This window comes from Didymosphaeria variabile (assembly GCF_027946475.1).
Source record: "Didymosphaeria variabile strain IMI 356815 chromosome Unknown scaffold_4, whole genome shotgun sequence".
NCBI classification, from domain to species: Eukaryota; Fungi; Ascomycota; class Dothideomycetes; order Pleosporales; family Didymosphaeriaceae; genus Didymosphaeria; species Didymosphaeria variabile.
The window spans coordinates 4,050,156-4,063,106 of NW_026611623.1; the positions used below are offsets into that span (position 1 = coordinate 4,050,156).

Below are 12,951 nucleotides of genomic sequence, written 5' to 3' on the forward strand. Positions count from 1 at the left end.
CGGGACAACAGCGCTATCGACCCAAAACAATCCAACGTCTAGTTGGAAGAAGCCTTATCAGTTCTGGCTCGCTTCCCTTTCGCTATGGCTAGTAGTCCTACTAGTGACGCTCGATGCGACTGCCTTAGCTGTCGCAATCCCGGTAGGCCTCACCTGTCATTGTAAGACTCGTTCCAAGCTCAGAACTGAATGATTATGTAGAGCATGACGATCGAACTGAAGGGCACAACAATCGAAGCTTTCTGGGCAAGCATATCCTTCATGCTCGCCGTAGCCGTTGTTCAACCGATCTACGTCACCACTTCAGATGTCCTCGGCCGGCGCATTCCACTTTTTGCAGGTCTCACGCTGTTCTCGATTGGAGCCGTTGCCTTCGCTTTAGCACGGACTATGAAGATAGTGATTGTAGGGAGAATTCTCCAGGGCTTAGGCGGCGGTGGTCTAGATGTACTCAGCGAGGTCATCGTCACAGATATGACGAACCTCAAAGAGCGGCCTCTGTGGATAGCACTGCTCACAATCCCGATGGCTATCGGAAGTATTCTCGGACCTACCATCGGAGCACTTTTTAGTGAGTATGCCAGCTGGCGTTGGCTCGGATGGTATAACTTGCCCATTATCGCAGTTGCAGCACCATGTGCATACTTCTTCTTGAAGTTGAAGTCTATCGAGGATTCCCTGGGGACTAAGCTAAAGAACTTGGACTGGATGGGCATGGCACTATTCGCTACAGGGGCTGTGCTGCTTGCGCTCCCACTGAGCTGGGCTTCAGCCATCTACCCCTGGTCGTCCTGGCGGACACTGGTGCCTCTCGTCTCCGGTATTGCGTTCCTTCTCGGATTTGCTATGTGGGAGAAGTATCCAGCGCAACCATGCATACCGCATCGTATATGTGGCAACATTACAGCAAAGGTTACCCTCGCTGGCGGATTCGTCCACGGAGCGGTGCTTTACGGCGTATTGTTGTACCTGCCACTGTTTTTCCAAGCTGTCTTCCGCGAGACACCCCTTCAAGCTGCCGTATCGCTCCTACCCATCTGCGTCTTCGTGGTAGTTCTAAGTGGCGTTGCGGCGCTTGCAGTCGAGCAAACTCGCTCATATCGATGGACAATTTGGTTGGGGTGGGTCTTGCTTGCAATCGGTGTGGGCCTCATATCGCTATGGAATCGCAAGACATCGCTCGCTATATCAGTCGGCTTCCAGATCATCGCTGGCATTGGGTTAGGCACACTCTTCACAGTGCCTACTATCGTCATGCAAGCAAGCGCTCCTACCGTTGACGACCAAGGCCTCGCGGCTGGCACTTTGGTATCTTTCCGCCTATTCGGCGGCTTGGTTGGCATGGCCTGTGGCGCAACGGCGTTTACTAGCACATTTGGACGCGCGATCGCACGGGTAGAATATTTGCCGGAATCTGTGGCCGTTTTGCGGGACCCTGCGATGGCGGTCGGATTCATACCGCATCTGAGGCACGCTTCGTTGCCAGATGACCTGCTGGATGCGATCACGGATGCGTATGCGGGGTCGTTGAGATCAATTTGGTGGATCCTAGCTGGATTCGCTGCTGTGGGAGCGCTTGTATCACTGGGGATGAAAGAGCTGTCCCTCGAGAGTGAGGAAGTGAGTAGACAGGTTTGGGAAGGCAAGAACGAGTGAGACGGAAGCGAACACGACATCTATGGGCCCAAGTGCACGACCAACCAGTTCAAAGCAAACTCAGCGTACCTTCGTCATTGTACCTCTCCGAGACCAAGTCCGAAGCCTGCTGAGTTCTCTACCGTCCCTTGGTGTTCGTCGATGAACAGGGAAGGAACGAAGTGGAAGCGCTATCGAGAGCTAGCTACCATACACCAACCGGAATTAATTACCAATGGTCTAGAGCTATATTGCCGTGCAACTGACTGTGCGGCATCATGAAACGAGTGCAGAGTGATACTGCGAGCGGGGTTGTGTCATGATCAAGTTCGCTGTAGGGAAGGCTGAGATCGTTAAAATACCACAGCATTGATCCTACCTAGGTTATGAATTGTGAAGAAAACAGCTTCCATCTACATCATGAGCTTTGGTTTCGGCATTGGCGACCTCGTCGCTGTTGTCAAGCTTGCGGACAAAATCCGCGAGCGATTTGTCGATGCTCCCTCAGACTACAAGAGCGTCCGAGATGAGTCAGTACGTTCCAAAACCCTCACTGAGCCAGCAATAATTCTATATAAAAGAATCCAAACCCTCTCTTGTCTTTTCATGTTCATGAAGGACGTCTTGCCTCATCGTAACATATCAGGAGACCAAGCGGAGAAATTACACAGCATCAGAAACAATTGTCAACGACTGCTCGAAGAGCTGAATCAAAAGTTAGAAAGATACACGGGAATAGAAGAGAAGGACGCAAGCAGGCTCATGGTGTCGAACATTTGGAAGCGGTTACGCTGGGACCAGAAAGAAGTTGGCAAATGCCAAAGCCGAATAAAACGAAGCGTCGATGATTTCAAAGATCACCTGGAACTTTTGAACAGGTATAAACTACTATTAGGTACATTCTTCAGGATTTCAAAAGCTTACATCGGGCCAGTGTTACTGTTGACGAGATCAAGACCGAAGTTGATCGATTACACGAACGTCAAGACGACCGAGAACAACAACAGCTTCGGGAAAAGGTCCTAGATTGGCTCTCAACAGTTGACTATCATGCTCAGCAAAGAGATGCAATCTGCCAGCGACAAGAGGGAACAGGGCAATGGCTGTTAACATCGAAAGAATATAAGAGCTGGCTAGAAACACCGGGATCCACACTGTTCTGCCCCGGAATGCCAGGCGCGGGAAAGACAATCATGTGTGCTATCATGATTGAAGCGCTGCATAAACTTGCTGCAGCTGATCCAGACGTGTGTCTTGCCTACTACTAGTTCAGTTACCACAGTTCAAATGAACAGACTTTGGACACAGTGGTCGCTAGTTTGGCAAGACAGCTATTTGAGCGTCAAAAGACAATGCCGCCAGCACTGATAGACCGGTACAATGACCGTCACCAACAAGGCTCGTTGAGGCTTGACGAACTCTCAACGATGTACAGCTCGACCACACGTGCTAGCATGAGAACCTACGTCGTACTCGATGCTCTCGACGAATACAGCGAATGTGACCTTTCGAAGATCAATATACTCATGCAGAGTTTGTTTCTATTGTAGAACTCTCTCCAGATCAACATTGTAGCCACGTCTCGCGACATATTTCGCAAAACATCACTTTTCAATGGGTGTGTTCGGACAGAGATTCGAGCCACGAGTGATGATGTTCACAAATACGTCACGAGCAGAATACCGGAACTACTTGATGGACTCGTGATGACCGATCCACAGCTCGTAGAACAGGTCAGCCAGAGAGTGGTTGAATCTACCGAAGGAATGTGAGTCGATGTTTGATACGTGATGCGTTTCGCCACGGAAAACTGACTATTAATAGGTTTCTCCTAGCACAATTACACATGGACAGTCTCAAAGAGCGGCCGACGAAAGGCCACCTCAAAAGAGCTCTGGGAACGCTTCCTCAAGGTTCAGAACGACTCCATAAGACGTACGACCTTGCCATGGTCAGGATAAACTCACAAAGCCCGGACAAAGCAGCACTTGCGAACAACATTCTTCAATGGGTGGTGCATTCTGTTCGGCCGTTGAGTGTTCCGGAACTCCTCGATGCGGTAGCGATTCAACCTGAAACAAAAGAGCTAGATGAAGACTTTCGCCCCTGCCGGGAAGACCTGGACTCTCTATGCATGGGATTAGTCACCATTGATCCAACTCTCAGGATTGTTCGATTGGTCCACTATACCACCAAGGAATACTTTGAGCGCCGAAATGTTTTCCCTGAGGCGCACAGTAACATTGCGCGTACTTGTGCCACGTATCTTTCTTTTGACTGTATAGTTCGCGAGTACCTAGATCTTGATTGTATAGTTCGCAAGCCCCTGCAACGAGCCTTGCGTAAATTTCCCTATACTTGTGATGAGCAACATCGCCTTCACAGATACGCAGCTCGTTCGTGGAGTATTCATGCCGCCAAGGTCGACTCATCTGTTGCAGTGGAGTTTTTACGAAGCTCTCCAGATGTCCTCAACGCTTTCTGGGACTACATCCGTCACCCGCTGGAGTACGACCATGACTACATCATCCAAAACCTGCCAAGGTACGACGATGAACAGGGAGCCGGAGTGTCACTTTGTGGGGCACACCTAGCGGCGCTGTTCGGTTTTGAAGACGCTTTAATCACGCTCATAGAGGACGGGCAGTCACCGGATATTGAAGACAGCTATGGTATGACCCCACTTTTCTATGCTACATGGGAGAATCAGGCGAGTACCGCCACCTGTCTGGTCTACAGGTATACTGTGGATGTCAATCATCGCGCCTGCGATGGCAGAACACCTCTAATGCATGCGGCCAAATACGGTTCATTGAAGGTATCGCGAGTCTTGATAGGGCTCAAAAAGACAGATATCAACGTTGTACCGGGCCTCAAAGATTGGGACATTGAGGAGGTAGTTGGGCCTCTGTTAGAAGCAATTTTGCATAGAAATCTAGGCATCGCAACCCTGTTCATAAGATCCGAATAACACACATTTGGCGAAGAACAGGTCCAACCAGCCATAAGAGTAGCGGTTCTCCGTCAGTATTCGAACCTGCTTCGTGCCATCTTGGAGAAATACGAGGTCGATTGCAAGTACAAAAACGACGGCATGACAACTCTGATGGCAGCACTGTACGAACCCAACATTGACATCGTCAACATGTTACTTTCGAAATATGATGGCGACTTTCATGAACGCGATGACTGGGGTGGAACGCTTGTTCACTACGCAGTCAGAGGCGGTCTTGTAGATCTTGTTGATACCTTGATCTCGGTGCATGGTGTGAACCCTCACCGAGTGTGCCACTGCCTTGGATGGAACGCATGGGACGTATGGAACGCCTCTCATGGTCGCAGTATTCTGGGATCGACTAGATATACTAGACCTGCTTTTTTCCCAGCACGGCGCAAATCCATTATACGAGAACGACAAAGGTATGACGCCATTAATTTGGGCAACACGTACCAACCGAACGAAAATCGTGAAGCTTCTCATTGAAAAGTATGGAGCCGACCCGCATGCTCCCAAAAATAAAACAGGAGAATACCTGGTTCATTACGCACTGTATCACTGGAACTTCCTACGTGCGAGATGCTGAAGGCAATCTTCCACGTCTTCGCGCTCCGGATGGACCCTTCGTAGTAGGAAAAAAAATCCTCAACTATCTGCACAAGGAGGGGGTGCCATAGTCAGCGCGATGACGTCTCAAGACCTCGACATGGAATCGAAGAAATCAAGCCGTTTGAAATCAGATACGCGCCACATCAAACGCAGAGACACTCCTATGTTCAGACGGAGTCTTACGCCAGGTTCTTGTTCATGATGAGGTTTGTTGATACAGCTCGATAGTCTAAGGGACCTACGAAACTACACGGCCGTTGCATATTTTCTGTACGATAACACAATCCTTGCGACTAGTTCCGACGTGAGGCAATTTGATCTGCACCTTCTGTATAACCATCGCGACCTCAACCCCCTCAACATTCACCACCCCTCCCAGCTCTCTACCCCAACACCCTCTACCCCACACAAGAAATCGCTCCAAAGTTGTTCTTCGTAGCTTCATACCACGCCCCCTCAACATTCCCATGCTCACAAGTGATCACAGTCGTGAACCTCCACTCCAGAATATGCGTCTCCTCAACGCCTCCACAGTACGTGTTGGAAGGGTCGCAACCGCGGTTGCGAAGGTTGTCCCAGAGGCCGCCGCAGATGCCGGAGACTAGTTGTCGAGAGGGTTAATTCTTTTTGTTTAACTTGGAAGATGGGGGACTCACTGTCGACGACGTTCTCGGCCCACACGTCGACGTTGATGTTGAAACCGTTGAGATCGCCATCGGGGTCGGTGAAGCTGCAGGAGTTGGCGGTTGCGGTGCCGGTGATGGCTAGCAAGGCCGTGAGGACGGCGGGAGAGGGGATGTTGAAGCGCATTATGAGCGTTGATTCGAAGTGCTGAGATATCCGGCTTTTCGAGGACGATGAGGGTAGTGGATGAGAGCATGAAGGACAACTGGGTATATATACGCTTTCCTCGGCCAGGGTGATGTTGTCGTTGTCGACAGCGCATGTCATTACAAGATCCATCACCATGGACAGAGTTGTAGTTTGCGAAGGCACCAAACGCAAAGCAGAGGGGAGCTTCCCCAGAGTAGTTTACTCCTCTTTCAGAGAGTGATCTACAAGAGAGCAGTGGAGGCGAAGTATGGTGTTTCGGTCAAGTACTTCCATAAAAGCTTCATACAGTCGGGATGACTTTCTAACTACGAGCCGCACTTCTTGGCCCTCAGTTCTATTCGCGCATACATCTTTGGGGATCAAAGGTTAGGCTAGCTTCGTTGAAACTCTGTCCGCTTGATACGTCAGATTGATTCAATAGAAACTTCGAGCGGTGTAGGATTACTATCGAGCGGCTTTGGGGTGAATTTTAAACTCCGAGAAAGCAAAAGAGACCGTTGAGCATACGGATTCTAATGCAGTAGTCTATATAATGTTACTTTCGCCGCCATGAAGTCACACTGGTGTGACACCCTAAACATATGCAAGGACCATATAAGGAGGCTAGTTCGGCTAATTCGCAAGAAGACATCTAAGCAATACCAAGCATGCCTACTATGTCTATAGAGCTAGCTTCGTTTCACCTTCGGTGAATCCATCAGCGAGACTTCGTCCTACCTATCGGAACTGGCCGTTTAGCCAAGAGCTTTCTACTGATGTTAATAGGGGAAAAGCTATTTAACGATGGAACAAGAGGCTGCCAAGCCATTCCTTCTTCCTTCTCCAAATCCTACGTGATGCACGAAACTTTGCTCCAGATCTACTTCCGGTCCTATCCGCGAATGAGATCTCCGTGGAGATAAGAGCTATACTGCCACCTTCGAATACCAAGTCCACGTCCACTTCCACTTCCACGTATCAAGCACCACCTTAGTGCCAGCATAAGGAAGCAGGTCCCCAGGGTAGGTTGTTAAGTAAGAAATAGATCTACGTCCAGGCGTCCGTCCCCGTGGGGATGGGGATCTCAACCTCAACGCAGGGTCCTAACATGGCTCGTATATCTCCAAATGAAGGCTAGTAAAACATCCACTACCTACAGTCCTACCTCCGGGTCCGGGCCCGGAGGCCTAGTGCCGGGTCTGTGTACAAAGTATCTCCGTGTTAGCAGTGGCAAACCCTCATACTAACTTCGTTGTTGGAAAGCTTCTCATCCTCCAGCCTTGGCCCGAAGCTAGGTAATACTAGAACGAGTCATAGCCCCTACTCTACTACAGATCCTACACTAGCTCAATTTGTGAGCGCACGAAGTATGAATCCCATGAAAGTAGTGCACAAATGTGTTCTCGAAAGCCAAGCTTGCGACTGGAGCATCAATCCCGTTCTGAACAGGTAGACTCGTAGAACATAGACACATTGAACCGCACTGAATCCTAAAAGTTATATATTCGTTTACTCACCGCCCCTCTTAACCCACCATCATGATCATAAAGTACTAAGGTCTAATAACCTGTAGGTAGGCCTACCTACACACTACCAATACCTCTCTCTCTCCTTCCCTCAAGGATGCCCCCCCATCGGCGTATCAAAGCGCATAGCAGGCATCTCAGCGCCAACCCCCTAAGCCGCGCTCTCCTGCAACCTCCTTCGCTCCTCCTCGGTAAGCGCCTGGAACTCCTCCGCAAACCCCTGCGTCCCCGCCGCCCTCTTGAAGAAATCCACTAGAAAAGCCTGCGTCTCGTCGTCCTTCTGCCTTCCGATGCCAGGCCCATCCTCAGCAGCGTACGCCATTAGCTGTTCTTTGCTGAAGCCGCTGCCGAGATCCACAAAAGGATTTGGTTCGTCTTCCCAATCATCGTCGTTGGAGCCTTCCTCCGCGAGGTCGGCGGCGGCTTGCGGGTCAAACCCTGTGCCTGATGCAGATTGCAGTTCTACAATGAGGACTTTGAGAATCTTGAGCGTGGCAGGGACGATGGTCCACTGGTCGGGATCTGTGAAGGAATTCGTTAGGAACTCTGTAGTATCTGAAGACTTGATAGACTGGGCGAATGCAGCTGGAAAAGGAAGAAGAGCATCGAAAAGAAAGTCAAAAGAAGGCGCAGTTGAAGAATCACTCCATCGAGAGTCAAGGCAGCGTTGTTTTTGCATTTGACGAAAAATAGAGAAGAATTTCGTTTGAGAAGCGTAAACGAATGACATGGGCTTACTTTGGCGGGCGCGACTACGAGTCATGATGCGGCCGTCTGCATTGGGGATGAGTTCACCTTTTACTTGAACTGCGGACAGACGAGGGTCCTTGAGGTCGTATAGTTTAGAAAGGGCGATGACACTGTGCGTCTTAGCAACTCCTCCTTGGTGTCTGTCAGTGGGAACTTACTTCTGCCTGATCTCATCATACCCCGCGAAGTTTATCGAGTTCTCCAACCACTTCGCAAGGACAACCTGCAAGCCATTCTGGCCATCGATATCCTGAGTCGCTAGAAACTCCACGACCTCAGAAGCATGGTTCAAACTGAGTCGCGCAAACACGAGTGTCAGGCTCTGAATGAATTGTGCTTGCGTCGCTGCGCCTAGTCGCGCGGCCACAGTTCGGAGAAGCTCCTGTAGGTATGGCCCAAGTCTCTCATGGCCAGCCTTTTCAACGAACTCGGCAGCAAGCGCACCAACCTCTCCAGCGGCGTTGTCATTAACATTTGGCGAGAGCAATCTTGCGATGATTTGGAGAACCACCTCAAGACCAGCCTTGCCTTCTTCATTCCGCCATTCAAAGAGTTGCTGATGGTCGTGTGCGATGATGTTCTTCACAGCCGTGGTGGCTGACTTGAGAAGCTCTTCATCTTCTGAGTGAAGCAGTAACCGGGCAAGTTTGGGCATAGTGGTCTGTACGAAGCCTGCGGGGAGAGGCTCGGGGCCGTATTCAGCAAGAAGAGACAAAAGGTCGGCAGCGAGGTTCATCAAAGCGTTCTCTTCGGTAATGTTCGCAACGTCGAAGGCTCCAGTCAGGGAGGGCAGTACTTTCTTGCAAAGCTGGACGTAGGCATCTCCACCCATGCTGGCAATAGCCTGCGTCACATCCTCGAATGTCTCGTTCACCAGGATCGTCAATTGGAAGTTATTAGCTCCATGAGTGGCCACAGTGAAGAGCAGGTCAAGTCCATTACCAGTGACACATATCCGGGTATCGAGAAGTATCGCATCGCGAAGGGTCTCAACCAAAGTGACCATCAAATCGTCGCTGTCAGCAAGCTCTTGCAGGTCTTGGGCCTGGAGATAATTCGAGATCGCGGTGACAATGTTCTGTTGTAGTGGCAGCGTGATCTCGCGTGGAAGAGCTTGAAGGTAGTATTGTAGAGAGCGAATGCATGAAACCTGAACGACTTCAGAGTCATCAGTCGGTATAGCTTTCAGACAAGCTTCGAGGAATGCGGGTGCGTATTGTAGCAAAGCATCGCCAGATGTCCTGACGAGGCTTCCAGCAACGAGGTAGCCACGTGCCCGAAGGAAGACGTCCTCTTGTTGTATGGCATAGTTGATGAAGTCAATGAAGCCGGTCGCGATTTCCGGACTGATCGTCTTTTCTACATCCTGGAAGTCGCTGAGAACCTGACTGAGGATGTATAGCGCAGCTTCCTTTGCCTTCCATCCTTCTTGTGATGAGTATAATGTACGAGAGTATGCGAGCAAGCCTTGGAGTGCAGGCTGAGTGAGCCACTCGCCAAGTTTGATGACCAAGTCGCCGCATGCCGTCCGCGACGTGTAATTCGCCGTAACGCTAGTCTCTTCAGACAAAAAGATATTGACATCGAAGTTCCATAGGCCCTCTTCTTCTGTGGTAATTTGTGCATACGCCACGGCGAGCTTCATAACCTCGAATACCCAGGTAGAGGTCGGGTCCGTGCTCTGTTTGAGCTGATTCTCCAGCTCGGCGCGCACCGGTGGCGCGCGAAGACATGCCTGCATGAAGTCAAGCTCTTCCAAGACAAGGAAGTCTAAAGTGTATGGTAGTCCATCTGTGTCTTCGAGCCTGCTTTGGCGCTCCTCTATTATGTACATCTGGTGATATGCGCCCTGTAATGATACGAGTTCGTCCCATGTGGCAGAGAATAGTACGGGGGTTTGCGGTGAAAGCACGGCGGGGAATACGGAGCGTATGCGCATGAGGACCTGGATATCTCAGTCTAGATTCGCAAATGTGTTGGACACAGCCTACCTTTACGACTTGTAGCTTCAAGGCGACCAAGCCGCGATATGCTTCTGCATTCGGCGCGTCCTCATTCTCTTCCTGCTCTGTAGGTGGATTCGGCAGCCGTGACTTCATGACTTCGGTGAAGAAGGGTATCCATTCTTGTAGCACTTCGTCGGCAAAGCCCTTGATCTCGGCCTTGTGGTCCTCTAGCACCATCTCTAGGATGTCGAAGGTGCCTCGGAAGACGCTGCACGCCAACGCCCGCAGTGTGGGTTTTCGCGCATCGTTGACAGCAATGTCGTGCACGACCTTGATAAGCTGTTTGGCTACGCCGAAGAATTGCGTCTCGTTGAAGGTGTCCTCGACCAATTCGTCCAACACCTTCAGCGCGCCGTGTAATTGTCCGTCGGAGGCATTCGGGATCAGATTAAGTAACGTATTGAGGAGGTCCGGCCACTGCTCTGGGAAGTCGCAGCTTGCGATTTTGCTCACGACTAAGCTGGCCGCCGATTTCAGCTTGCGATCAAGCTGGTCTGTAGTCGCCAGTTCTAGCAAAAGTTGTCGCACCTTGAGCTTTACGTCGTCGGTAATGATGAAGGTGCCCTTGAATTCCTCTAGGCTGTCGCTCCAGCCAGCCAGCACGACCTGCTTGAGATACAGCAGCGCGGCCTGCCGTATATTGAGCGGGACGCTCTCATGGCGGGCGATCTCGACAAGGGCAATGGGGAAGTCCTGGTGGGTGTAGAGGCTCTGCAGCTGCTGCTCGGCCTGTTTGCGGGGGCCTTCCTGGGCTGTTTGTGTTGCCGACAGCAGCTGCACTAATTGGTCCTCCATGATGCGAGGCGCGTGGCAGATAAGCTAGGGGGCGTGTCTAGCGCTGGCGTTACCAGGCAGGAAGGAATGCGTCGGCGTGAAATAGCTCGACGCGTTTGTGAGATGTTGGGAGAAAGATGCGGAGGTGAGGGGCACTGCCGACGGGCGAGCGCGAAGTGGGGTGAGAAGAAATGTCGCGACCGGTATCGTGTGTTGAAGATACCCTGGATGCACGTTATACAATACGCAGATGGGAGCGATGGCGACGCGTAAGAGATACGGCCGTGACGGGTGAGCGAGTATGTGTGTTTTGGAGGGTGCGATGTGACGGGATGAGCTGCCAATCAGATAATTTGGACGCGTTGTTGATGGCTGAGAGCTCCTCTCCGAACTTCGCCTCTGGTCAACCTTGGAACCGTCCCGTCCACGGTCAACAGCATGAGGGTCCCACCCTCCTCACAAAGGGCAGCTGCCACGGTTGACCCTGCGGAGTCAGGCAGCGACGACCCACACCGACGCGCTCAATCCACTGAAACCGGCCTATATTCCTTCTGATTTGAAGAGCAGAAAGCTACGCCACTATACGCGGCCAACGCAGCAATGCCCACAACCTACCTCACCACCCTCTCCGCCTTCACCCACTTCCTCACCGCCTACATCCACAACCTGCTCTACCTGCGGCACCTCTACCCGCTCCCCTCCTTCCTTTGCACCCGCTTCCACAACACGCCCGTCTACCAATCGCGGCACCCCGATGTCTGCCAATGGATAAAAGACGCCGTCGCCGCCGTCCGCGACGAGCTCCTCAAAGGCACCGTGGCGCGCATCGCCATCGTGGTATACCATCCAGGCTACGATGAAGGCAGCGGCAGCGTGAAGATACTGGAGCGGTACATGCTGGATGTGAGCGGGTTCCCGGTGGTGACGCGAGAGGAAAGGTTTATGGATATTGAGTGGGAGAAGAGCGAGAAGGAGAAGGTGGAGGCGGAGAAGCGGGCTGCGGAGGAAGCTGCTGCGGCAGCTGCGGAAGTCGTTGGGAACAAAGGGAAGGGGAAGGCGAAGCAGAAACCCGAGGGACTTGACGCTGATGTCGATGTCAATCTGTCGGAGCAGTTCCGCGCTGCGTTCATTACACTTACTACGCGTGCATCTCAGCTTGAGCCGCTGCCGCCGGATTGCTCGTTCAACATCAGCATGGAGCTCAAGGACGAGGCAGACGTGGATCCGCCCATAGGACATCCGCAGAAGTGGGTGCCGAGCCAGCCCAGCTTGCAGAAGACGGGGAGGAAGGGCGCCGTGTTGAACGACGACGAGATGCACAGCCGTCCAGAAGGTGAAGACCTGGGCGGTGCAAAGGTCACGCCGATCAGGACCGTAGAAGCTGGGGTGTTCCGGTTTGAGACTTGGATTGAGGAGGGGAGGGCGAAGTTCGAGACACATTGGCCGTCACAGCAGAGCAGCCTTGACAGTTCAGCGGGATGAAAATAGTGGGAAGGAAGTGAGCGAATTACACCACAGATGAGGGCGTAACCCCGTCTACAGGGTACAGAGCACTTCGCCTCGTGACGGATTGAATCGTCTCAACATAGCGCGCTGGATGATGCTACAAAGCCTCGCTCTTGGCTCTTGACATTGATGGTCTCTGTTGGATCAATGCAGCGCAAGACATGCCTCAGATACGGTACCAGGATGTCTCATAGAGCCGTAACGGATTAAGCTTTCAGAAACTAGATTAAAGGCACTAATTACGATCGTATAATCGAACGATGAGATAATCACAATTAAAAATTACATACTCCCCATGTCAGTCGGGTGTTAGAAGAGCCTTGCCTTCGTGATG

At 51.6% G+C, this 12,951-nt stretch overlaps 4 protein-coding genes across 4 annotated transcripts; 3 read left to right on the top strand and 1 right to left on the bottom strand.

Moving 5' to 3' along the window:
- Window positions 1–204: 204 nt before the first annotated feature.
- On the top strand, window positions 205–1,656 carry N0V89_006226 (uncharacterized protein; the record flags this gene model as incomplete). The annotated part of the gene is made up of 1 exon (XM_056214996.1): window positions 205–1,656. The coding sequence occupies one exon, from the start codon at window positions 205–207 to the stop codon at window positions 1,654–1,656; it is 1,452 nt and encodes a 483-aa protein (XP_056072263.1).
- Window positions 1,657–2,055: 399 nt separating this feature from the next.
- N0V89_006227 (uncharacterized protein) lies at window positions 2,056–4,606 on the top strand (the record flags this gene model as incomplete). Its single annotated transcript, XM_056214997.1, has 5 exons — window positions 2,056–2,165; window positions 2,570–2,882; window positions 3,186–3,403; window positions 3,460–3,977; window positions 4,029–4,606. The coding sequence occupies 5 exons, from the start codon at window positions 2,056–2,058 to the stop codon at window positions 4,604–4,606; spliced, it is 1,737 nt and encodes a 578-aa protein (XP_056072264.1).
- A 3,126-nt stretch (window positions 4,607–7,732) lies between these two features.
- N0V89_006228 (uncharacterized protein) lies at window positions 7,733–11,132 on the bottom strand (the record flags this gene model as incomplete). Its single annotated transcript, XM_056214998.1, has 4 exons — window positions 7,733–8,103; window positions 8,320–8,441; window positions 8,490–10,276; window positions 10,323–11,132. 4 exons carry the CDS (start codon window positions 11,130–11,132, stop codon window positions 7,733–7,735), a joined length of 3,090 nt encoding a protein of 1,029 aa, XP_056072265.1.
- A 579-nt stretch (window positions 11,133–11,711) lies between these two features.
- Window positions 11,712–12,593, top strand: N0V89_006229 (uncharacterized protein; the record flags this gene model as incomplete). Its single annotated transcript, XM_056214999.1, has 1 exon — window positions 11,712–12,593. One exon carries the CDS (start codon window positions 11,712–11,714, stop codon window positions 12,591–12,593), a length of 882 nt encoding a protein of 293 aa, XP_056072266.1.
- Between the last annotated feature and the right edge of the window lie 358 nt (window positions 12,594–12,951).